At 54.7% G+C, this 24,978-nt stretch overlaps 1 protein-coding gene and 1 long non-coding RNA gene across 11 annotated transcripts in view; one reads left to right on the top strand and one right to left on the bottom strand.

The window, feature by feature from the left end:
- The window catches only part of TTC7B (tetratricopeptide repeat domain 7B), a 255,797-nt gene extending 254,253 nt beyond the window's left edge, over window positions 1–1,544 (top strand). For all 10 annotated transcript variants that reach the window (XM_043556841.1, XM_043556833.1, XM_043556835.1 and 7 more), the window contains one exon: window positions 584–1,544. In XM_043556841.1, coding sequence (XP_043412776.1) covers window positions 584–805 — 222 coding nt within the window. In that variant the 3' untranslated portion in view covers window positions 806–1,544. The remainder of the gene's footprint in view (window positions 1–583) is intronic.
- A 3,004-nt stretch (window positions 1,545–4,548) lies between these two features.
- Window positions 4,549–6,759, bottom strand: LOC122467981. The gene is made up of 2 exons (XR_006293121.1): window positions 6,623–6,759; window positions 4,549–5,050 (listed from the first exon to the last, which is right to left on the bottom strand). It is a non-coding gene; the product is annotated as an uncharacterized LOC122467981 (long non-coding RNA).
- Between the last annotated feature and the right edge of the window lie 18,219 nt (window positions 6,760–24,978).

The following is a 24,978-nucleotide window of genomic DNA, read 5'->3' as shown; positions in this document are numbered from 1 at the left end:
TCAGCCGGTACACCCGGGATGGCCCCCTGGGTCAGTACAGACTGGCCTCTCGGATTGGTTCGCTCCTGGGGGTTAAGTAGTAAGATGAACCGTGTGGAACTGCCTTTTGTATCTTTCAAAAAACGGCTGTACGTATGGGGCGCCTGGGTGGCGCAGTCGGTTAAGCGTCCGACTTCAGCCAGGTCACGATCTCGCGGTCCGGGAGTTCGAGCCCCGCGTCGGGCTCTGGGCTGATGGCTCAGAGCCTGGAGCCTGTTTCCGATTCTGTGTCTCCCTCTCTCTCTGCCCCTCCCCCGTTCATGCTCTGTCTCTCTCTGTCCCAAAAATAAATAAACGTTGAAAAAAAAAAATTAAAAAAAAAAAAAAAACGGCTGTACGTAGGCAACTTCATACAGTTCGAGCAACTCTTTGGAACATTGCCCCTGAGTGCGGGAAGGGTTCGAACTTGCCGGGTGCCCAGCCCGGTGGAGATTCACGCCAGCCTCCCAGAAACGTGCAGAAACTCTGGGACGGCTAAGAGCCTAGAGCTGCAGAGACTCTCTCTCTGACTGTCTGTCTCTCTCTCTCTCTCTGATGCCTGCAGGCCCTGATTCTTCATCAGCTGGGCCGCTACAGTCTGGCAGAGAAAATCCTCCGGGACGCGGTGCAGGTGAACTCGACGGCCCACGAGGTCTGGAATGGGCTGGGCGAGGTCCTTCAAGCTCAGGGCAATGACGCGGCGGCCACCGAGTGCTTCCTGACAGCCCTGGAGCTGGAGGCCAGCAGCCCCGCCGTGCCCTTCACCATCATCCCCCGGGTGCTCTGAGCAGGCCCCTGCCAGCCTCACTGCCGCTCGGGCCCAGGAGGCCCCGCCCGGGGCGCCCCGCGCCGAGGCCGTGGCTGAACATGCGATTGACCACAGTGAACTCACCAAACAAGCCCCGGATCGTCGCTCTCCCCACGTGCATTTCTGTTGTTGTTTTGGCCAGCCCAATGATAGTTTCCAAGCCCACCGACATTGTTCAAAATGGATTATGTGCCATATTTTGTTAGCTGACATCCAAGTTTTAAGTAAAACAATAATGGAATGAATCAGCCAATGTAGAAGAATATATTCAAAGTTAAAGTTCACTGGCAGAGCAGATTATTTTTATCAGAGCTGTAAAGGAAACTCTCCTCCCCATCACCACTCCTCCCCCAACCTCGGCCGGGAAACCAAATGTGAATTTTCTGGTTCCCACCTCAGTCCTAGTCCAAGCCAGGACACCAGCTGACAGTTTCTCGATCTTGTTGTCAGTAACTGTACCATGTGATGAATTCCTCTCCTCACTTAGAACAAAGCCTGAGTCCGAGAATATTTATATTTCACCAATATATGCCTGTTACAAGAGAAGGGAATAGGAGCTATTTAAGTTTAACTTTTTTATGTGAATTCAGAGTTTATTTATCGATGGAAATATGTACAAAGAAGCTTCAAATGGAATATTTACCGACATTCCTTATACATGACAGACACTTGGCTAAATGGGAAGATGATGTTAATAATAAAATGATTTTTAAATGGACCCGTGGTCTGTGGTGTTGATGAAAGCCCACAGGGCTGAGGGGCTAAGGCTCAGTTTGCGGGGCGGGAGGCCATGTGCGCCCGGGACCCGCCCTGACCTTCCTGTGGAAATTCACCTTTCCCATCGCTCCCCTGCTGTCTGGGATTGGAGCATGGGACTCGGGCCTGGCTATTGATCTCTGCATTCACGGGCGCACAGGATCAGGAATAAAGTGACCCGATTAAGGCAGGAGGTGTGAGGAAAGGTTTTTACTCTCCATGCTGAGTGGTGTGGCTAGGACCTCAGCAACCCTCCTGCCACCGTGGCGGGAGGGAGGGCAGAGAGGTGTTAGAGACAAATGTGAGCCAGAGAGGACCTTCCAATCCCCCGGGGCTGCTCAACCAAGCAGATATGGGGCAGCCCCACCTTGCCGGGGCCCAAGAAAATGGGGGGTGGGGGGCAGGGGCTGAGTTCCAATCTCCAGGCCCCCCACCCAAGCTGAGCGCAGCCTTCCTGACTCACTGGGCAGGCAGGTGAGGGGGCAGCTGAGGCCTGGGGAGAGACCACAGGCAGGGAGCCTGCCTGCCATTAGCAGAGCAGGTAAGCCCCCCAGCCTCAGCACTGGCATTGCCAGGGGGCATCTGGGGCTGTGGATGGACAAAAATCATGGAATTTTCCAACACGAGATACAGGCAGGAAGGGGCAGGTATCCAATGGGGTAGCAGCTCACCCTGGCTGGAGGCTCAGGGCCCAGCCCTGCCATCCTGTGCAGGAGTGTAGGGAGAGGCCTGCCCAGATCAGGACCAGGAAGGCAGGAGCCGGGACTACCCAAAAATAACGGTCCAGGGACCATACCGGCCATTATCTCCCAAGCCAGCCCTGTGCCAGGCCCTTGCCTCGGAAAATCCCTAAGACGTCAGGCTGTGCAAGGGCACTAGTGATGGATCGTGTCTGCCTGCCCCCCCATCTGTCCCCTCCCCAGGGTCCCATCTCCCTCGGGAGAACCCCCTCCCCCACTCTCCATCCACGTGGCTCAAAGATAAGCACGTGGGCCCCGCCTTGCCAGCCAGCCCCCAATTTTAGTGGTTCACGTTTGGGCCTGTGGTCCAAGCTTGACCAATGGGAACGGGAGGCCCAGCTAGGATTTGTGTTACGGAAATAGAAAAAAAACCCTCTTTCTGTTGGGTTTGATGTCCTGAAGGGATGCCAGCCTGGGGTTGCTGCTGGCCACAGGCACCGTGTGGGACGGCCTGCCTGAGGGTGATGCCAACTCAGGAGGAGAGAGTGAGGAGACAGGGACCGGATCGCAGACTCCTAGCTGGAGCACTGGAGCCCCAGACTTTTCCATCACGGGAGCCTATGCATTTCCCTGTTTTGCTTGTGCAAGCAGAGCGCGTTTCCGTGAGGGGCCGTCACCGTCCACCCCCATTAGGGAACTCTTTCCAAACCCCTTGGTCCTCTTCCTTAATCTCACCTGCTCCCCACCCCCCATTTTACCTGTCAGTGAGACTGGTCATTTCTACCTGGATCATATGTCCATTCTCCCTCCCCACCTGCCCCATCAGCCGGCCCCACCACCTCTGACTGGACCACTGCAGTGTCCTCGCTGCTCCTCCCTTGTGCCCTGCAATCCGTTCTCTGAGGGTCCTTTATAGGGTGAGGGTTGGATCAGGCCTCTGCCCACTTCATCCCGCTCCGTGGCTAATCCCACTCTTTCTTGGAACCAGGCCCCGAGCGCCTGCGGCCTGGCCCTGCTGTCCCCTCCTGCTCCCCATTAGTCTCTCACTGCTCCGGCCCTGGTCCTCTGCCTGCAGGGCTTTCCCAACCAATGGCCTGCATTCACTCACTCATTCATTCATTCACTCATTAACAGACCTGGGAGCAGAAGCTGAGTGGGTGAGACACCAGCCTGGGGTCATGTGAACACTACCCGGCAGAACCCAGATTGAGACCCAGGCCTGAGGGATAAACCTTTGAAAGGTGCCTACGGCTGCCCAGCTGAGGAACAGTGAGATGTGGCAGTTGCCGTGTTCGATTTAGTCCCCTTCCCTGGTCTCAGTCTTCCCATCTGTAAAATTCCTTCATTCATCCCTCCATCCAACAAATACCTGTAAAGTGCTCACAACACCGGAACACCTATTGTAGGCACCGAGGGTAAGCAGCACACATAAACGGCGCTTACGTTTTCATGGAAGAAAAGAGAGAAATATATAATCTCGTGTATGTACCATATACACACAGTGATACAGGTATGCAGGGATGCAAGGGGGCATCAGAGTTACGGTTTATAGGAGATGGTTAGAAAAACTTCTGATAGGGGCGCCTGGGTGGCTTGGTCGGTTAAGCGTCCGACCTCGGCTCAGGTCATGATCTCACGGTCCGTGGGTTCGAGCCCCGCGTCGGGCTCTGTGCTGACAGCTCAGAGCCTGGAGCCTGTTTCAGATTCTGTGTCTCCCTCTCTCTCTGCCCCTCCCCCGTTCATGCTCTGTCTCTCTCTGTCTCAAAAACAAATAAACGTTAAAAAAAATAATAATAGGGGCGCCTGGGTGGCGCAGTCGGTTAAGCGTCCGACTTCAGCCAGGTCACGATCTCTCGGTCCGTGAGTTCGAGCCCCGCGTCAGGCTCTGGGCTGATGGCTCAGAGCCTGGAGCCTGTTTCCGATTCTGTGTCTCCCTCTCTCTCTGCCCCTCCCCCGTTCATGCTCTGTCTCTCTCTGTCCCAAAAATAAATAAATGTTGAAAAAAAAAATAAATAATAATAATAATAATAAAGAAAAGCTTCTGATAAAGTACCATTTGGCCAGAACAAGCCAGGTAGATCTGGGCGGGGGGGGGGAAGGGCATCCCGGAAAGCAGAAACAGCAAGTGCAAAAGCTCATAGGCAGACGGGGGACAGGGCAGTAAGGAGGAGAGGAAAAAGATGAGTCAGAGGGGCTTAACAGGGGCCAGATCATGCAGGGCCTTGTGGCCCACATCAAGGGTGCACATTAGCTTCCTGTGGCTGCTCTAAAAAAATTACCACAAGCTTAGCAGCTTAAAACAACACACATTTATTCTACCGTTTTGGAGGTCTGTGTTGGCAGGGTTGTGTTCTTTCCGAAGGCTCTAGAAGAGAATCCGTTTCTAGAGGCTGCCGTTCCTTGGGCTCGCGGCCCCACGTCACACCACACTTGCTGCCACTGTTATGTCACCTTCTGCCTTCTGTCCTCTCCCGCCTCTCCAAAGGAGGGCCCTTGGGCCCACTTGGATAATCCAAGATAATCTCCCATCTCAACATCCTCAATTTAATTCCATCTGCGAAGTCCCTCTTACTACGTAAGGTGACACAGTCACAGGTTACAGATTGCGACGCAGACCTCTTTGGGGGAGGAGAGACGTTACCCAGCCCACCCGAGTGGGAGACTGTCAGGAGGGCGCTATGGTTCCTCCGGATGAACACGACGGTCGGTGGCGAGGCCGAGTGGTCAGGTGTGGTTGGACTATCTTGAAGACGGAGCCAAAAGGATGTGCTCACATGTACAACCAGGGCTGCGAGGGGAAGAGAGAAGTGAGGGAGGATGGCAAAGGTTCGGTCCTGAGCCACAGGATAAAGGGAGCTGACGGCCCCGAGGGGAGGGCAGGTTGGCGAGGTGGGAGAAAGGCAGGCGTTTGTTGTAGGCAGGTTGACTGTAAGACCATGAGCCCGTGAAGGCTCCGAGTGGGGAGCAGCCGGCTAGACAGGGCTGGCGCACAGGCGAGACTCCAAGATGAGGGTGTAAACGTGGGGGCATCAGTGAAGGGGGCTGTGGTGGGGCCGCCTCAGGAGTGAGTGCAGACAGGAAGGGGAAAAGTCAGGGCTGAGCGCCAGGGCGTGGCAAGGTTAACGGGTTGGGAAAATGGAGACGGACCGACAAAGAACGAGGAGAAGCAGTTGTGAGGGAGGAGAAGCAGGAGAGTGAGTCTCAGAGGCCAAGGAGGAAAGGAGCCGGCTGTGTTCCGTGCCCCGAAGGCCAGTAGGCCAGGCCTAAGAACGGACCCCTGGGTTTGGCACCATGGAGGTTGGTGATGATCCTGACGAGAGCGGTGCTATGGATTGAGTCATGCCCCCGCCCCCCATTTACAGTGGAGGCCCTACCCCCACAATGTGCCTGTGTTTGGATACAGAGTCTAAGGAAGTAGTTAAGGTTAAATCAGGTCGTAAGTGTGAGGCCCTGATCCAACAGGATGAGTGTCCCTGTACGAGGAGACACCAGAGAGCTCACACTGTCTCCCTCTCTCTCCACCGCGTGAGCATATGCGGCCAGAAGGCGGCCGTTCTCACCACAGGCAGAGGGTTCTCACCATGACCCAGATGGGCCAGAACCCTGGTCTTGGACTTCCAGCCTCCAGAACTGTCAGAAAATAGATTCCCGTGGCTAAGCCCCCTGGTCTGTGGTATTTCAGTTATGGCGGCCTGAGATAACTAAGATTAGCTGTTTGGACAGAGTGGTAGGGTGGAGCCAGTTTGGAGCGGGTTCAAGAGCGGGAAGAGAGATTGGAGTGCAGACGTCTCTTTCAAGCATGTCACTGCCAAGGGACCCTGAGAAGGTGGGGGCACAGGTGGGCCGGGACTGTTTTTAAGATGGGCTCATGCTCAAGTTTGCAGACGGGACATGGATGGACTAGGAGAGCAGGGCCGGAAACTGCCGGAGCTGCGTCCCCGAGCAGCTGAGAGGCAGCCGGCTGTTTCAACCAGGAGCCCAGGTGTTTTCCGTGGGTAGAGCACCTGACCCCTGATGCTAATGAGCCTCGGTGGTCCTCTTCCTGTGGCCCCCACCTCTCAGCAAGCTAGAGAGCAAGCTGAAGGTGAGGGTGAGGAGAATATGTGGGCAATTGGAGGGGAAGGGGGTGTGAGGGGGCCAGGGAGGGAAGGAGGAAGAGGTGAGGGGAGAGAGGAGAGAGGAGGTTCTTCTTTACAAGGAGCCAGCCCCTGCCGGCAGAGAAGGATCTCGGGGACGGGGCCAGGTCGAGGCCCCGAGGTGTGGGCTGTGGCCAGGGCCCTGCACACCCTCGGGACTGAGAGGGGCGTGAGCTCAGATCTCCCCGGGTGAGAACCAAGGCTTCCCAAGACTGTGTCCTTACCTGTCTTATGGCCTAAAGGAGGGCACACGGATGGAAGTACTCCAGATGTCGCTCAGAGCTCCCCTGTGGTCCCATGGTCGTCCCTACCCTCTGCCCGGCACCCTCCACCCTGTCAGTGAGGCACCTGGGAACCTCCCCCCCCCACCCAGCCCAGCCAGTACTGACTAAACTGGGCCAGCAGCCCTTCCCCTGCACCCCTACCCTGCCCAGCCAGAACCCACTAAACTGGGCGGTGGGGAGAAGGGGATTCCGAGGCGCCCTGCCGTCCCCTCTCCCATCCCCACCCCCAGCCCTCCCCTGCGGATTGGGGGGGGGGGGTGCCTGTCACTGCCCAGCTCCCCCTTTCCTCCTCCCCTGCTGTCTCCTTCCTGCTCTTCTCTCCCCGCTACCTCTCAGGGCCGGCAGGGTGGACGTCATCCAGTGGGGGGGCACCAGTTGAGCTGGAGGACTGGTGACTAGCACTCTCAGCCCTGAGTGCGGCGGCCGGCCCGTCGGCGGGCGCTCCTGTCCTTCCCTGCCCTCCCTGCCCCTCTCTCGGTTCCTCTCTCTGTTCCCTCCTGCCACTCAGAGCCACACGCTGACCGCCAGTCGCCGAGACCTTGCTCAGGGCCAGCAGGCCCCCCCGTGTCTCCCTGTGACAGGGAGTGGGGCCCCAGGAGGCCGGCCCTCTGTGCTATGCTGCTCCTGCCACCGGCCTTCCTCTCACACTTGTTCTCACTCATTTCCTGCCGCCCCCGCCCCCGCTGCCGCTGGACGGGACCCGGAAAAGGACATCCTGCAAATGTCTCAGACAAGCGTGGCCTCCTCCGGAAGGTCTTTTAGAGCCCATCTGGGACCCCCTCCTCAAGGCCGTGCCCTGGGAGACCCATTCCAGCTCTATGCCTGCCTGGAGGTGACCCTGACTGAGTCACTGTCCCTCTCTGGGTTTCAGGGTCCAGTGGGGATGGATGATGGCCTCACTTCTGGGCTGAGATGTGAGTTGGCAGGCCCCTGTAGGGATTATGGGGTGCCGGGCAGGGCACACTGCCCCCCGTGGGGCCTCCACATGGGGCTTTGGGGCCCCGCTATAGCAGGACCCCTCCTGGGGGTTCGGGCCCTGAGTGGGGCTGGCTAAGGGAAGGTGACAGGCAGGTCACGGGGTGCCTTCTGCAGGTCTGTCTGGAGCTAGGATCTCCAGCTGGCCAGTGGGCCACCCACTGCCTCCACAGCCCCCCTCCCTCCTCCATCTGCTAGTGGTTGGCCCCCGACCCCCTGAGGACAATAGGGTTTCCTGTGGGTCACACGGATCTGGCTGGAATCCCAGCTCTGCCCGGTCACATCACCTCTGACGACAAAGGGTCGCAAGCTCCTGTCTCAAAGTGGCTTGACACTTCCGCTCACGGGGCTACCGGGCCTGTGAACATAATCTTGATGGAACATGGTGCCTGGCCCCAGAGGCGCACCACAAGGATGTGCTTTCTTCCCTGCCGAGCACAGGGTGTGGGGGGAGCAGCCCTGAGACACGCCAAGCGGCCCTGGGTGGGCAGGGAGGCATGTGCTGGCTCTCTTCCCCCCTCCCATACAAACCGTATGCAGCAGGGCTGGAGGCCACGCCACGATTCCCTCTGCGGACCGAGTCCCCCTCTGGGGACACCTGGGTAGCTCAGTCTACTAAGTGTCTAACTTCGGCTCAGGTCGTGATCTCACGGTTCGTGGGCTCAGGTCCTTCATCGGGCTCTCTGCTGTCAGGGCCCCTCTAATAAATTTCAACTTGATAGAAGAGCAACGTCCTGCAATACCAGTAGGTACGTGATGCTGGACGTCACATGATCACAGCTGCTTTGATATACAAGTGCTTTGATATATAAGCTTTGATATACAAGTGCTCGGGATTACAAGCATGTTTCCAGAATGAATTATGCCCACAAACCAAGGTTTTACTGTATTTTTATGTAGCCAACGATGGTCTTAAGAATAACAAATCAGGGGCGCCTGGGTGGCTCAGTCAGTTAAGCGTCCAGCATCAGCTCAGGTCATGATCTCACGGTTTGTGAGTTCGAGCCCCATGTCGGGCTCTGTGCTGACAGCTCAGAGCCTGGAGCCTGCTTCAAATTCTGTGTCTCCCCTTCTCTCTCTGCTCCTCCCCTGCTCCCACTCTGTCTTTCTCTCTCTCTCAAAGATAAATAAACATAAGAAGAAAGCATTAAAAAATAAACAAATAAATAAATAAATCGCAAACATCTTTTGTTTTTCATTTATCATTGCAAAATACCCACTGTATTAATTTCCTATTGCTGCTGTAGAAAATTGCCACAAACTCAATGGCTTAAAACAACGTGTTTATTAGCTTAGAGTTCTAGAAATCAGAAGTCTGAAATAGGTCTCATAGGACAGAAATCCAGGTGTCAGCAAGGCTGTGTTCCTTCTTTTTTTTTTTTTTTTTTAACATTTATTTATTTTTGAGACAGAGAGAGAGCATGAACAGGGGAGGGTCAGAGAAAGAAGGAGACACAGAATCTGAAACAGGCTCCAGGCTCTGAGCTGTCAGCACAGAGCCCGATGCGGGGCTCGAACCCACGGACCGCGAGATCGTGACCTGAGCCGAAGTCGGACGCTTAACCGACTGAGCCACCCAGGCGCCCCAAGGCTGCGTTCCTTCTGATGGCTCTGGCGGAGAATCTGCTCCTTGTCTTTTTTTCCAGTTTCTAGACGCAGCCCATGTTCTGTGGTTTGTGGTCTCCTTCCATCTTCAAAGCCAGCAGTGAATCACTGTGACCCGTGATCTTCTTTGTCCCATCTCCTTCTCCAACCCTGCCTCCTGCCTCCTTCTTTCACGTGCAAGGACCTGTAATTGCTTTGGACCCACCTGGATCATCCAAGATAACCTCCCCAAATCAAGATCCTTGATTTAATCCCATCTGCAAAGTCCCTTTTGCCATATAAGGCAACATATTCACTGGCTCCAAAGATTAGGATGTGGACATTTTGGGGGGCCATTATTCTGACAACCACCCCCACTGTGACCAGTCTCAGAAATACAAAGACTAAGGTCAAATGTCACCATCTAGTGTTTGTCTTCTCAGCGTTTTGCCCTGTTGCCTTCCAGTATTTTCCTATGAGGGTATTTTTTGATGAAATGGAAATTACATATAATACTTACACACCTTTTCACGTAATAGTCCCCTGTCATAGAACTCAGTAGACGATTTAAGGATAGCAGATGCTTCCATCACACGGGTGCACTGTGAATCATTCCACCTGTCCATTATTGTCAGCCATGGTCTCTCATGGTCATATCACACGAAGTGGAATGATGGAGGCCAGCTCACATTTACTGAGCCTTTACTATGCACCAGGCACCGATCGAAGCATTGTACTTGGATGAACTCCGACACTCACGGCAACCCTGTGAGGTGGATACTGTTATGACAGGTACTGGAACAGATGAGGAATGAAGGCCTCTTGAGAAGGTGAAGCAAACTGCCCCAGGTTTGGGTGATGCTGTGGATTACCTCATTCAACCCTCGCGATTCTATGAGACGGTCTGTAAGTTGACTGGAGCCACGCTGGTCAGTATGAATCGCTGGCAGGTCTGTGTGGAGGCCAATCGTTGGCAGGGAGGGCTGCAGGCTCCTGACCCACAAGTCCACCTTGCCAGCTGAGCCCCATGAATGCAAAACCCAGGCAGATCATGCTATCAGCAAGCAGGTGCCAAAGCAGGTGCATGGTCTGGGATGGGGTGGGGGTAGGGTGGGTCCCAGCTCTCCGACATCCCGGGTGCTGAGAAGCACTCCCAGGAAAGGACAGGTACGACAGGATTCTGATGGCAAGATTCAGAATTCAGCTTCCCTCTGGTCAGATCAGACATCAAAACCTTCAAAGGAATCTGGACACAGAACTAGATTGGGTCTTTGGTCCTGGGCTACTCCTGGAGTGCTGGGCACGTCAGAGGTGCCTGTACAGTCTTGCCAGCCAATCCACACTAACACTTTAACACCAGTAATTTCACCCCCCCCCAAAAAAAGAGCATTTTTCATATCCATTGTACTAATTAGCACCCTCCTCAAGCCCTCTGGACCTGATGGAAGATATAGTAGCTGAGCAGGTCATAGCTGCCTCTTAGACCAGGGGCTTCTGATTAGTCTTTCAGATGCTGACCAACCAGCCCTGGAGTGTATATTCCTGCTTAGACTTCTTTAAGAGTTAAGTAGTCATCTCTAGGTGCACATCAAAATTAATATATGTTGCACTGCCCTTGCTGAAATATGTTAACGTAATTAAAAATAATACAAAAGGTAGATGCAGTGATTAGCCCCATTTTGTAGACGGGAAAACTGAAACAGAGTGATCAAGTGACTTGCCAATGAGCATGACCTGTATTCCATCCAGGATCCATCTGATTCCACTTGCCTCCCTGCAGGAACCAGGGCAAACACATGAACATTTTTAATGCCCTTGATAAGCGTTAATAAACTGCCCTCCCACTGGACTCTCTCACCTGTGAGATGTAACAGTGTCTGCTCACTATGGGGGTTCTAGTTCCTAACCGGCCACTCAGAGGGTCATCTGTAGCCAGCGGAAGCCCCAAATCTGGGCTCCTCTAGCCCTTCTGTTGTATGGCCAACGTGGGAGGCATTTGAGGCTCACAGCAGGGGAGTGTGGGGCTGTCTGCCCTTCAGCATCATTCCTTCCCTAGTTTGTGCAGGGAACTAGCAGGTGGCAGGTGTCTGCCTGGCCTATGGCATCCACCGAGAACCCTCATCACCTCCGGAAGCCCTTACCATTCACTCAACATATACTCGCCTCATCTATCCCTAAATACCTACCGAGCATTTACTCTGGACCAGGACATCCTTCCAGATCTCTGCCCTGGTCTGGGGCCCTGAGATCCTTTTACTTCTTATCTTTTTTTAATGCTGATTTATTTTTGAGAGAGAGAGAGAGAGAGAGAGAGAGAGAGCATGAGCAGGGGAGGGGCAGAGAAAGAGGGAGACAAAGGATCAGAAGCAGGCTCCACGCTGACAGCACAGGGCTTGATGCAAGGCTCAAACTCACGAACTGCAAGATCATGACCCGAGCCGAAGTCGGATGCTTAACTGACTGAGCCACCCAGGCGCCCCCGTTTTCCTTCTGATCGTAGTGAGATCATAGGTGAATCACTTCCCTCTCTGGACCTCAGTTTCCTCATCTGTAAGAAGGGCAAGACAGGGCTTGACTAAATGACCCCTGATCCTTTGTAATCTTAAACATTACCAAATTTAGGGGTTATTGGGACCTCTCCCAAAGAGACAGTGGTAGGGTTGGGGACAGTGTGAAGTGCCTGGCATGGAAGATTCTCAGATAAAGGTGAGGCTTCAGGAGCTTGAACACTCGAGTGTGCTGGACTTAGGGACTCCCATCTAAAGAGCAGAATTTAGAAAGGGGGAAAATTGTACCACCACAGCGGAGAAACCCGGCACACGATCAAGGTCAATGTCACCAGCAGTAAGTCATGTGGATGGCATGTACCCCCAGTGGGATGGGATGGGATGAGAAGGCACCTCACCTCTGGGGTCTGCTTCCCCCAAGACCATTACCCTAGTTTAGTAATGAGAAAACGTCAGAAAAACCTATATTGAGGAACTTTCTATAAAATATCTGACCAAGGCTCCTCAAAACTGTCAAGAGCATGACAAACAAGGAAAGTCTGAGAAACTAACCAGAGGAGCTCACGGAGACACGACCACCACATGTGATGTGGTGTGGGTTCCGGGGTGGGATCCTGGAACAAGAAAGGGACACTAGCGTTGTAAATTAGTGGGGTCTGAATAAAGTCTGAAGTTTAATCAATAGTAATGTAGCAATATTGCTTCTTTAGCGGTGACATGTGCCAGGTAATATAAGGTGTTACTATTAGGGGAAACTGAGTGAGGGGGTATGGGTATCGGTATTGTCTTTGCAACTTTTCGGTATAGCTAAAATTATTCCAAAATTAAAAGTATGTGCTGTTTTGTTGTTGTTGTTGTTTTTAAGTGAGATCTGGGCCAACAAACGCAGGAAAAGATGTTCAACATCATTAGTCATAAGGGGAATGCAAATCAAATCCACAAGGAGACACAACTTCACACCCACTAGGATGGCTATAATCAAAAAGACAGACAACAACAAGTGTTGGCAAGGATGTGGAGAAATTGGAGCCCTTATATACTGCTGGCGGGACTGCAAAATGGTGCCGCCTGGCAGTTTCTTAAAAAGTTACACATAGAATTACCAGTAGTATTTATCTAGGTATTCATCTGAAGAAAAGGAAATATCTGTCCGTACGAGACTTGTATATGAATGCCCAGGGTTGCTTTATTCATAACAGCCACAAAGTGGAAAGAACTCAAATGTCCATCGGCAAATGAATGGGTAAACAGGTTGTGATGCAGCCGCACAAGGGGGTACCAGTGGCGATAGGAAGGAAGGAGCTGTCGAGATGTACAGCCAACGTGGATGGATTTCAGAATACCGAGGATAAGTTAAAGAAGCCAAAGGAGAACCTACTGTAGGATTCCATTTACAGAAAACTCTAGAAAATGCAAACTCATCCATGGTGACAGAAAGCAGGGCCCCTGGGTGGCTCCGTCGCTTGAGGGTCCGACTCTTGATTTCATCTCAGATCACAATCTCAGAGTCGTGAGTCTCTTGATTTCGGCTCAGGTCATGATCCCAGGGTCGTGGGATCCAGCCCCATGTCAGGCTTTGCACTAAGTGTGAATCCTGCTTAAGATTCTCTCTCCAGCTCTGCCCCTCTCCCCACCCTGCTTTCTGTCTCTCTAGAATTAAAAAAAAAAAAAAAAAAAAGCAGACCAGAGGTTGCCTGGGGCAAGTGGGTGGGTAGTGATGCTGGTGGAGAGGGGAGAGGAGTGAGAAGGAGGGGTTACAAAGAGGAGACGGAAATTTTAGGGGATGATGAGTGTGTTCACTATCTCGGTTGTAGGGATGGCTTCACAGCCATCAAAACATATCGCGTAGCTCGTCGGTTGAGCATCCAACTTCCGCTCCGGTCATGATCTTGCAGTTTGTGAGTTTGAGCCCTGCATCGGGCTCTGTGCTGTCAGGCAGATCCCACTTCGGACCCTCTGTCCCCCTGGCTCTCTGCCCCTCCCCCACTTGAGCTCTTTGTCTCAAAAACAAACAAACAAACAAACAAAGCAAGTAAAGCCTGACGGGATCAGTGGATCCAGTGGACTCTTGATCTTGGGGTTGTGAGTTCAGGCCCCACGCTGGGTGTAGAGATTACTTAAATAAATAAACAAACTTTAAAAGAATAAAATAAAAAGTAAAATGGGAAGCCGGAGTATGGGGCCAAGGACAGCATGGCCTCAGTCTCCTTGCCTGTAATGTGGGGTGATCTCATGTGCCCTGTCCCCTCTAAGGGCCCAGGGTGAGGTGGGGGCCAGTGGGAGCCCCTCCCCTGGCCCAAAGTGCTGAGCTCCTCAACCTCACAGCTGGACAGCTGCAGGACCCTGGCTACTGACCCTCTAGGGAGGGGACATTGTGAGGCCCCTCCCAGTGTCGGGGGTGGGGGAGGGGGATGGGGGGAGTCCACTTACTCTCTCTCTTTTTTCTTCCTGAAGGAAAAAAAAATGCATGATGCTACATGTACTTTGGGGATTTTTTCAACACAATTGTCTAAAAATAGCCTGGGCCACTACAGCCCAATTCCTTTTTAGGAAGGGTTTCGGCGGCCCAGCCCGTCCTGGAGGCCGGCTCAGGAAGCGGAGGCTTGGCTGAAGCCCGGGCCTCGGGCCCGGGCCACGGACCGGGGCCACAGGGACGCTCCCCTTTCCCATGGTTGAGTGGACAGGACAGGCTCTGGAAAGCCACAACCTGACCGAGGGCCCACCTGAGCCAAGCCCCGGGCGTCAGCACCCTCCATTTCCTCAGGGTACAGGCACCAGGTTGCACCCCCTGAGCGGTGAGGGTTATCACGTGTATGTCCCCGGACAGGTGGCAGCATCCAGGCTTGCCAGCCTACATTTCATGATTAATAATCCTCACAATGTGGGCGTGCGGGTGGCTCAGTCAGTTGAGCATCTGACTCTTGATTTCACCTCCGGTCATGATCTCACGCTTCCTGAGACTGAGCTTCGCGTCGGACTCTGTGCTGAGAGCATAGATCCTGCTCGGGATTCTCTCTCTCTCTCTCTCTCTCTCTCTCTCCCTCTCTCCCTCTCTCCCCCTTTGCTCCTCCCCCACTCACTCTGTCTCTCTCTCTCTCTCAAAATAAATAAACTTAATAGTAAATAATCCTCATAACAACCCTGTGAGAACATACTCACGTTATGCCTGTTAAAGGGCTGAAATGTGACTCCCACCAACAAATCACTAGATTGAAGTCCTAATCCCCCAGTACCTCTGAGTATGACTGTATTTGAACATAGGGTCTTTAAAGACGTGATTCCAGGAGGCCATTAGGGTGAGCTCTGATGTCCTTAAAAGGAGATTAGGGCACAGACACGCACAGGGGGATGACCACGAGAGGACACTGGGAGAAGGCGGCCACCTACAAGCCAAGGAGCCAGGCCTCAGAAGGAACCAGCCCTGTGGACACCTTGACATAGGCCTTCCAGCCTCCAGACTTCGAGTCACAGAACGTCCGTTGTTTAAGTCCTGGTCTGTGGGACTTTGTCACGGCAGCACAGGCAGACCAATACATGCCCTGTGACAGCCGAAAAGGCCAAAGCTTCGGAGAGGCTAAGAATCGTATCCAGGGTCGCACAGCTGATGAGCGAGCGGCTGGGGCAGAGCTGGAAGCCAGGACCCTCCATCCCCCACGCTCTGTCCAGCAAGATCTCTGGAAAGGAGAGCAGAGCCCTTCTCACTGCCTCTCCTCACAGATAGCCCCAGCCCACCCCCAGTGCTCAGGGGCAGGAGGGACAGAGTGACAAACGCCCTAGACTCTGGACCCTCTGCCGGCCCCGTGCGGGCTCAGCAGGCCAGGGAGGGGCCAGGCCCAGCGCCCGTGGCCCTTTCTCCTGCCGTCTCCTCCTGCAGCTGCCTGGTCCTCAGCCCCATGTGGTCCACGCTCTGCCGGGGACCCCATGTGGATATGGGCCTCCTGCGGGGCTGTTCCCAACTCGCCCCGGAGGATGGGTCGTGGGTGAGCCAGGAGCTCCGCTCGAGAGCATCAGGCACTCAGTCTATCGGGACAGAGACGAGTGTCTAATTTGGGCCCTGCACCCTCAGCCGGAAGGAATGACCAAGTGAGGCAGCGGGTCTGGTCCTGGAGCCAGCAGGTCTAGGGGGGACTCTGCCTCACTGCTGTGCCGCGGGCAGAACACAGGATGCCCCAGCTTCATCTCCTGAGTGGGTGGCAATGTGCCCTGACTCACAGGGCTGTCTGGAGGGTTAACTAGGACACCCTTTCTCTTCCCAACCCTTCCCTCCCTCAAACCTCACTTCCCCTCCCCCTGCCCCCCTGAGAAGAGCCGACACAATCCACCCTCTGCCCCTCCCCGAACCCCTGAGCCAGGTGGCAGGGGTGCAAGAGCTCCTTCCGCGGCCTGCCTGGCACAGAGCAGACACCCTCAGACGTGGCACCGAACAGAGAGGCAGACAGGCTACACTGTCACAGTAACAGGGCACTCTGGCTGAGAGTCCCCTAGAAGGAACTGGGGACTGGGATACTACACATACAGCACTTAAAACAGGAAGCCCTCACCGGGGGCCATAGCCCCGGGCACTGGAGGCAGCCGTCGTGGGTTCGAGTCCCGACTCCACCGCGGGTCAGCTGTGTGACCTTGGGTCTGTCTCTTGCCCTCCCAGCTTACTCGTCTGTAAATAGGAGGGTAGTAGAGGTACCTAATGTATCCGTTTGTTATAAAAACCAAACACGATCATACGCTGAGAGCATGAAGCACTAGCCCCGTTCGCAGGAAGCACGCAGTAAGCATCAGCGATGTAGCTCAGCGAGGCACGGCGCGAGGAGAGCCGGGCACCCCATAGGAGCTGGCCCGGGTCTCAGTTCCTCCAGCCAGGGACTGAGAAGGTGGGGCTCCTGAGGGTTGCTATCTTTACTGCTGTGTTGTCTTCCTTAGGCCAGGTGTGGGACAGCCATGGGGGCCCCGGGGAACGTGGGAACAGCCGAGGGTGCCCCAACCGTGATGTCAGGCGGCTCACCCCTCCCAAGCCTCAGTTGGTCGCTTGTGTGGGGACTTTCCCCCGCCCCCAAACACTTTTGTGAGCTGTGGGAAACAGCAGAGACCTCAGGAGGCCCTCTTCACTCGGGCCTCCAAGGCACCCAACCCCACAAGGTGGCCGTCCCCGAGAGCCTGGGTGCCCGCTCAAGGCCTCGGCAGGAATGAACCTGGGCTCTGCACCCCAGCTGGGCTGCAAGGCCCTGGCCATAACCACCCCTCTTCTGCCCCTTCCCTGGCCCCCACCCTGCCCCCACCCCCCAGAAGTTCTCTCTGAGCTCCTGGGAGGAGGCCAGTGGCCCTGGCGTGTGACAGTGTTTGGCTTTGTCCCGTCAGAAGAGCAATTTTTTCCTCTCCTTGGCTGTACTTTCTTTGAATGACTTTCTGGCCCAGGGCCCAAGCTGGATCAAAGACTCCCTGGTGGGGAGGACAACAGGACAGTGTGTTTGTTGTGAGAAAATCGTAGAGGTGAGGCCTGTGGCTCAGGAGCTGGAGGGCCGAGGGGTGGGACTGCCCTGAGCTCCAGATGGGAGTGCGGCCGAATCTCCTTCCACCAGCGGTGGGGAAGAGGAAGTGAGGACAGAGAACAGGAGGGAGGAGGGAGGCACCCTTCAGCGTAAGGTGAGAGCAGGAGGGCTCCCCAGCCCGTTTGCCATGACCGGGCAACCTCTGGGCTGCAGCCTGAGGTCCCAGTGGACCTCTGTCCTTCAGGACGACCTGAAAGATCCGCTTGGACAAGGAAGAGGGGGCGGTGGGAGGGAGGAGCCTGGAACCATCTCTGTGAGCTTCTGACTTCCTTTGCCTTCCTTCTGTCCCACACAGGCCCCCAGCCCTGTCCCCCAGGCTGCCCAGCGGGAGAAGGCTGGAAAGCGCCCCCTTGTCTGGGGGCTCTTGGCAGCAAAGGAAAGGGAAGCTCTTCTCAGGAGCAGCTGCACCAAAGCTGGCGCTCGAAGACGCCGGGAGGGAAAGGGCTGGGGGCCTGGAGGGCACTGGTCGTCGCAGCCTGGAGCAGCCGGGCGGGGTGAGGCCCGCGTAGGTGGTAAACAGGTGGCCCACCCCTGGGGAGCTGTTGCCCATGCTGCTGATGAAGTTGTTTTGGAGAAGGGAGCGGGAGGCCCCAGGGCCCCAGGGAGCCGGAGGGAGCGGAGGGAGCTGTCTGTCGCACAGGGGCATCCTTGCTGGAAGAGCCCATGTGACTGGCCTGTGTGGCTGTGCACACCCACCCCTGCACGTACACCCTGCAGGCACACCTCTGCACACATGCCCCTGCCCGCACGCACACACGCAGCCCTCCGACGCCCAGAGCGTTGTGCGAGGCCACGCGAGAGAGCAAGAAGGCTGATTCGGGCCCCAGCTTCGCCACAGCTTGGCTCACGACTCTGGCACATAACTCAAGCTCTCTGAGCCTCGGTTTCCCCATCTGCTGGGTGGAGCCAGGACTCTGGCCCACCCTCTGGGTTATCGTGAGACTTGACATCGTAATTGCCAGTTTAGGCAGTCATCATTATCGTCCCCCATTCAGTTAAGGAAACCAAGCCGCCCCTCTGCTAGGGTAGGGAGAACCCGAAAGACCCGGGCCAAGTCGGAGGACCTGGACTCGAACCACATTCTACCCCAGAGATCACGTGTACATATACTTGACTCATCTATCATCCGTCCACACATATCTGTGGGTGTGAGCACATACACGCGGCCGTGATAGTGGCCGCTGAGCTAGGTCCTTTACATACGCTCCACAGAGGAAGTCATACCTCACTGCCTCCCTAACATGTTTTGTTACAAGTATCAGAATCCAGCTAACCCACAAGTATAGCAATTGCTTATTTAACGAGGACCTCGGGCATAGGGGACTTCTGGGCGGTTCGGCAACTTAGTGAGATCATCAAGGACCCGGGTTCTTTCCACCTCTCGGCCCGTCATCTTCAGCGTTAACATGGTGTCACATAGTTACAGGATGGCTGCCACAGTTCTGGACATCATGTCTGCATTCCAGCATGAAAGGAGAGGAAAGGTGGCCTAAGAGAAGTCTCCTTTCATACCTGTCCCTTTTATGAAGAAACAAAAGCTCTCCCAGATGCCACCCTCACTCCCTCCCCACAGACTTTACCTTATGTTTCATCACCCGGAACTGGGTCACTGGCCACCTAGAGCTGCAAGGGAGGCCGGGAAAGAGAGACTCTGGCAAAGGGGCACAGGACCAGCAGTGAGGCAAGATTCATCCCCTGGGCCCTGGCACTCTCTGCTGTTTTGAACCAAATCAGGATTCTGATGGCCAAGAAGAGGAGGGGAAGGGCCAGTTCAAATGCCTGGCATCTGCCCCCCCTTCTGCCACGAGCTCCATCCCCCGTCCCTCCTCCAGGGGGCAATGTGAGGACAAGAGACACAGAGGGCACAGGAGTTTTGAACTCCCTGGGGGAGGGAAAGGGACCCCAAATTCCATTGCAGCTGTGTCCCTAAAGGTGGCAAACCCAGCCAGGAACAGGCTTGCCGAAGCCACCTTGCTGGAAGCAGGAAGGGGCCATTTACCTGGCTGTGCCCACCCAGGCCCCAGAATCTTGGTCACGATGTCCCGTGTCCCCAAACAGCATCTAGTGCTGCAGCCTCTGTCCTTCCTACCACGACACATCCACTGGCGGCATTCCCGCGAGGGTCCCTCTCCTCCCCAGCCCCCACCAAAACCTCTGCCTGCCTATGTGCGATGATGTCCCAGGGCCACCCAGAATCCCCTTTAACTTTGAAAAACAGGAAGTCATTTAGAAGCCCAGATGCCTTGGTATGACCCCTCTCTGCAGACTCCACGGCTCCAGGGACCCCTGGGAACCAAGAAGCCCTGAGGCGACAGCACTTTATGAAGATGGTTTGTTGGGGACAGCTGCCTATCAGGCACCTTCTGAAACAAAAGTTAGTACGTCTGCCCTTCGGTGAACACATCTGAGCGTGGAGAATCATGGCTGAGCCTGGACAGTGCGGCTTAGTCATCAGGATCCAATCTTTCCTCTCCAGGGACCTGTGGCAAGCCTTTTCTTGGAGACTTCCCGGTTCCGGTTTCCAGAATTCTGCTGATACCCTGTGCACCCAGTGAGCTCTGGCCCAGGCCATGGGTTCTGGGAAGAAGCCCTTCCTGAGGCAAGACCCGTGTCACCAAATACACAACATTTGGGGTCCCTGAACGTGCAAATGCTCTCAGCTCCCTCTCTGGCCAGCTCCTTGGCAGCTGTCATGGGCTCCCTTCCTTCAAGGAACTCTGTGCCTTCTTGGCCACCTGCCTAACTACAATGGCTTCTTCCTTTACGTTTGTCTCAAACATTGAATATGACGGAATCCTTCCGGGTCAGAGTCTCAGATGGAAACAAAGATCCCCCTTGGGGATCACGGCCCTGGGATGCTTGCCGCTGGAGTCGCCGGAGCCCCACGTGGGGCACACTTCACACCCCGGCCCACGTCCCCTCCTGGCTCTCTCCTCCCTGCACATCGAGCCGTCATCTGAGGCACCCTTCCAGCCGCCGTTCTGAGAATTGAGCTTCCCCTTAAGTGCTTTGGGGTGGTAAGGATGTGACACTACATCTCGATGGCCCTTCCCTCTGAGGCGGCTGGTGCCAGAGAAGGCTGGGTATGAAGGATGCACATGCAGTGATCCAAGGAGAAGGAGTCCCCACCGTGCCAGCAGCTGGCCTCCCCATGTGTGGGGGTGGGACGGGGGGCAGTCGTCTGAGAAGGTTACTGAAGTTTGTTTCACTCAAAGGATTTGGTTCTTTCCATCATGGTGGCTTGCAGACCAGAGCCGGGAGAGGTGGGAGGGACAATGAGGCTTTCAGTGTCCTGGGCCAGGCAGGCCGGGTGCAGGGGCAGGGATGGGACATGCTTCTCTCAGCTGTTACTTCCCCCCCCCCGAGGGAGAAGCGGCAGGGGCAGGGTGGGGGGCAGAGGGGGTGTCCAGGTAAGGCAGGGCTGGAGCTCCCATTCGGCCATCACAAGCTCCTGCTGAAGCACAGCCCGGGCTGGGGCTGGGAAGACCCTGCCCTGGTATGGCGTTCAGTCCCGGAGAGGGGCTGACGGCCACAGAAGGTCACTGTGAAGCCCTGGTTCCCAACTGGGGGCGATTGTGGCACCCAGAGGAGGTGGGAGACATTTGGGTCGTTAGATCTGGCCGGAGTGCTGCTCACAGCAGTGGGTAGAGGCCGAGGATGCTGCTAAACCCTGGGTGCACAGGACGAGCCCCACCGCATAGAATTATCTAACCCCCAAAATGTCAATAGTGCACCTTTGGCCAACTGGGGAAGTGCCCAGGGCACGAGGACTAGAGCATGGGATCTCCTGTAATTATACGATGCCCTGGTGAAAACCTTGGGGTTACTCATGGGGCTGCCATCAGATGGCTCTGGGGAGTGGCACATGGTTCTTGTCAGCTCTGGGGTGTGACAGTCTGCTGACCACAGGAATCTAGCCCTTTCCTCAGGCTCTCCAAGTCCCAACAGGTGCATGGGGACCGGCTCTCATCGTGCATCATGGGAAGGCCCAGGCTGTACTGGACTGGGAGAGACTTGGTCATGACCGCAGCCCCGGCCGGCTTCAAGCAGAAAGGCTTCAAGCGGAAAGAACTTGCTCGTGTGTGAGGGTCCACCTACCTCCTCGGGCTTGTCCCCCTCCGTTCCGAGGCTCCCCTGCCCAGAGCAGTGAGAGCCGAATGTAAGCAACCAAAAGAAAGCAAAGACGCCAGGTTGGGGCCTCTGCCTTGGCCCAGCTCCCTGCCCCTTCTGCCTAAAATCCACACCCTGCATCTGGCCTTCCAGTCACTGCAACCTGGCCTCGGTCTACTTTTCTCACTACTGCTCCCTATTCCTCTCCTCCCTGTCTCTGCCAGAGTCCTGACCACAAACAGTGTCCCCCTGCACTGACCTTGTGACCTTCCCTGTCCTCTGTGTCCACCCCCAATGGAGCCTCCCCCTCCCTGAATCAGGACTGCCCACAGAGAGTAAGGCCACATTTCCATTCAGCACTTACTGCCTTTGGGCTTAACAACAAAAATAGCTTTAATAAACTATAAGTAGCTTTAAGAAACTGTAAAAACAACTTTATACATGTGTGTGTATTTTAGTTTAAAGAATACAAAAAGGGGGGCATCTGGGTGGCTCAGTCAGTTGGGTGTCCGACTTTGGCTCAGGTCGTGATCTCATGGTTCGTGAGTTCAAGCCCCGCATCAGGTTCTGTGCTGACAGCTCAGAGCCTGGAGGCTGCTTCGGATTCTGTGTCTCTCTCTCTCTGCCCCACCCCTGCTTGCACTCTCTCTTAAAAATAAACATTAAAAAAAAATTTAAAAGAATACAAAAAGATATAAAGAAGAAAATAAAAGCCACCTTACAGGAAGGCCCCTCTAGCATTCTGGAGAATATCCTCACACACATCCCTCAGTGTGCAGACACACACACGTATAAATCTGTGTTTACACTTGCATGTAAATGGGATCTCTTTGCGTCAGATGTCACCTGACCTGCTCTTTTCTCCATCAATGTGACCTGTAGAACTTTCCATGTCAATGCAAACATGTCTACCCTATCTGATCTAATTGCTGGGCAGTATTTCATTGAAGAGGTAGATTAGAATTGAATCATTCTGTTCCCTATTAATGGACATTTAGATTATTTCCAATGTTCTGTTTTCACAAACAACACTCTGATGAATATCCTTGTATACAGGTCTTTGCTCACTTGTCTGATTATTTTCTTAGAGCAGATTTAGTAGGCACTTTTAAAACTCAGACACGTGTTTCCAAGTTGGCCTTTAGAAAGAGTGCACCAATTTATACCTTGAGCCAACAGTAATAATACAAATGAATAATAAATACCAGGTAGTGAGCACTTTTTCTTACCTGGCCCTTCCCTGAGCACTTTATATCTCATGACTTATTTAATCCCCCCACAAACCTGCCAGGTGGATGCTTCCATAGCCCATTTTACAGATGAGGAAGGTGAGGCAGGGGGAAGTTTTATGTCAGTAGTCCAGAGTTAGTAAGTGGCAGAGCATTAGTATATGAAGATGCCCATTTCCCCACAATCCTGCTAATACAAAGAGAAACATTTCTTTAATGTTTTTAAATGTTTATTTATTTTTGAGAGAGAGACACAGAGAGAGAGAGCACGCTCATGTGCAAGGCAGGGGAGGGCAGAGAGAGGGGGAGACAGAGGATCCCGAGCAGGCTCTGCACTGACAGCAGAGAGCCCCGTGCGGGGCTCGGACCCATGAATGGTGAGATCATGACCGGCACCGAAGTCAGACGCTTAGCCGACTGCGCCACCCAGGCATCCCGAGAAACATTTCTAATCTTTTGATAATCTAACGGGAGGAAAAAAAAGAAAATCTCATTGTTGACTTTATTTTCATTTTTGTTACTAGTAACGTTGATATTTTCCCCCCAAGTGTTTATCAGCCAGTCTTTTATGAATTACTTTTCCGTATTTTTTCCTCATTTTTCAACCGGGCCATTCATCCTTGTATTGATTTGTGGTAACACTTTACATGCTACAGAAATCAGCCCTTTGTCATTACCTGCCTCATCTCCCACTTTAGACAGTGAGGGTCTATGGGGAGAGGGTGAACCAGCCTCAGCGTCTGCCCCCCGTGCCCCGAGTGCCTGGCACAGAGCAGGCTTCCAAAAGTGGGACCCCTCATCCTTCAAAGGGGGCTCTGGGAGCTCTTAGCACTCAACAGGGGCACAACCCATTTGTCATCGACTCGTAACACCTGCTCTGCCCCTCAGCCTGAACTAACAACTCTTCTGTCTGCCCGGGGTCGGTCGTATAGAATGAACATCCGTCTCATTGGATGCCCAGGTGGCCAGGTGAGGCAGGTGGGGTGTATTAGTCCCTGGTCACAAATGAGGAAACTGAGGCTCAACGTGGCTCCATAAGACGCCTAAAGTTTCACAGCTAGGACTGACATTGAACCCCCCACCCCCACCCTTCTTCCTTGGTTTAAGGCTTACCTGTTCCATCTCTGAGTGACAAGCCGTATCAAAATGGGGCAGAACTTCCTGCCTGCAGAAGACAGGGGCCCGTGCAGACCTGGGTCCCTGACACGCCCCAGGGTCCCCACACGGCAGGTCTTGCACCCACCCCTGTCACCCGCCAGGCGGCTCCAGGCCAGGCCACCCTGCCTCCCACAGTGCTCCCAGCTGGGGCTGAGCTCAGGGAGAGAGCAGAGGGAGGGCGAGCAGGCGGCACAAGGGCCCCTTTGTGCCTGTTGCTAAGGGCCGGGCTGTATTTACTCAGCCTCGGTAAACAGGAGGTGCCTGGAGGCCCGCTCTGTTATGACAACTTAAAGAGCATTTTCTTTCCTTCCTGAGGCTGCTCAAGCCCTGGAGTGCTCGAGGTGGTTCCCCACATTGGAGGGTGTGAGCTGGGGTGTCTCCGCCATGCTGGGTCAAGGCTGGAAGATACCAGAGAGGCCGCTCAGCTCAGCCCTTTGAGGTTCTGCTGGAGACACGGAGGCCCCAGGCGGGAATGGGGATGAGGGGGCAGGGGCCTCTGGCCCGATGTCACAGAGGAGGGGCCAGCTGAGATAAACCTGGCAGCTGAGAGTCTGTCTTCTGCGGGGAGCCGATCTGGGAGATGTCCACCTGTCTCTCACACCCTGGTCATCAGCGCTTGGCTCCGATGTGACTCCTCACCACCTTCCCTCCCTCCCTAGGGTAGGCGGTGGAGGTGGGGGGAGGGTGGCAGGGGCAGGCGGAGGCTGCCCCGCCACTCACCCAGAATTCCCCGGGCCCAGGCCCATGGAGGTGGAGAACAGCCCAAACCAAGCCAAGATACAGTTTAAAAAAAAATCATGGTCTTATTTCGAATGCTTGCAATTAATCAATAATCGCCTTTAAAGCCCCCTCCCGGGGTAACATCATAGTGGCAGCTACAAGTTAGCTAGAGGATTTCTTTTCTGCATATACACGGTTAGGGGCCATGGATGGTGCGTCCAGTGAGGGAACCCTCCTCCCCGGTGGCCATAAAATGAGCTTCCTTTAGCCCTGTGGATATGTCAGTCATACCTAAGGCTGTCACCTCCTTTGCAGAGAATGTCAAAGGGCTACTTTGAAGCCCTCGGTGCACGAGAGGCCTCCTGCGACAGGCCCAGCCCAAGGTGGCCAGCAGCCAGGGCTCCTGTGTGACCTTCAGCCAGGGCCGCCTTCCCTGGCTCCCTTCCTCCAGGAGAAGGGCGATGTGGGCT

Source organism: Prionailurus bengalensis, chromosome B3 (genome assembly GCF_016509475.1).
Source record: "Prionailurus bengalensis isolate Pbe53 chromosome B3, Fcat_Pben_1.1_paternal_pri, whole genome shotgun sequence".
Lineage (NCBI taxonomy): Eukaryota > Metazoa > Chordata > Mammalia > Carnivora > Felidae > Prionailurus > Prionailurus bengalensis.
This window is presented reverse-complemented; position numbering and strand designations above follow the sequence as displayed.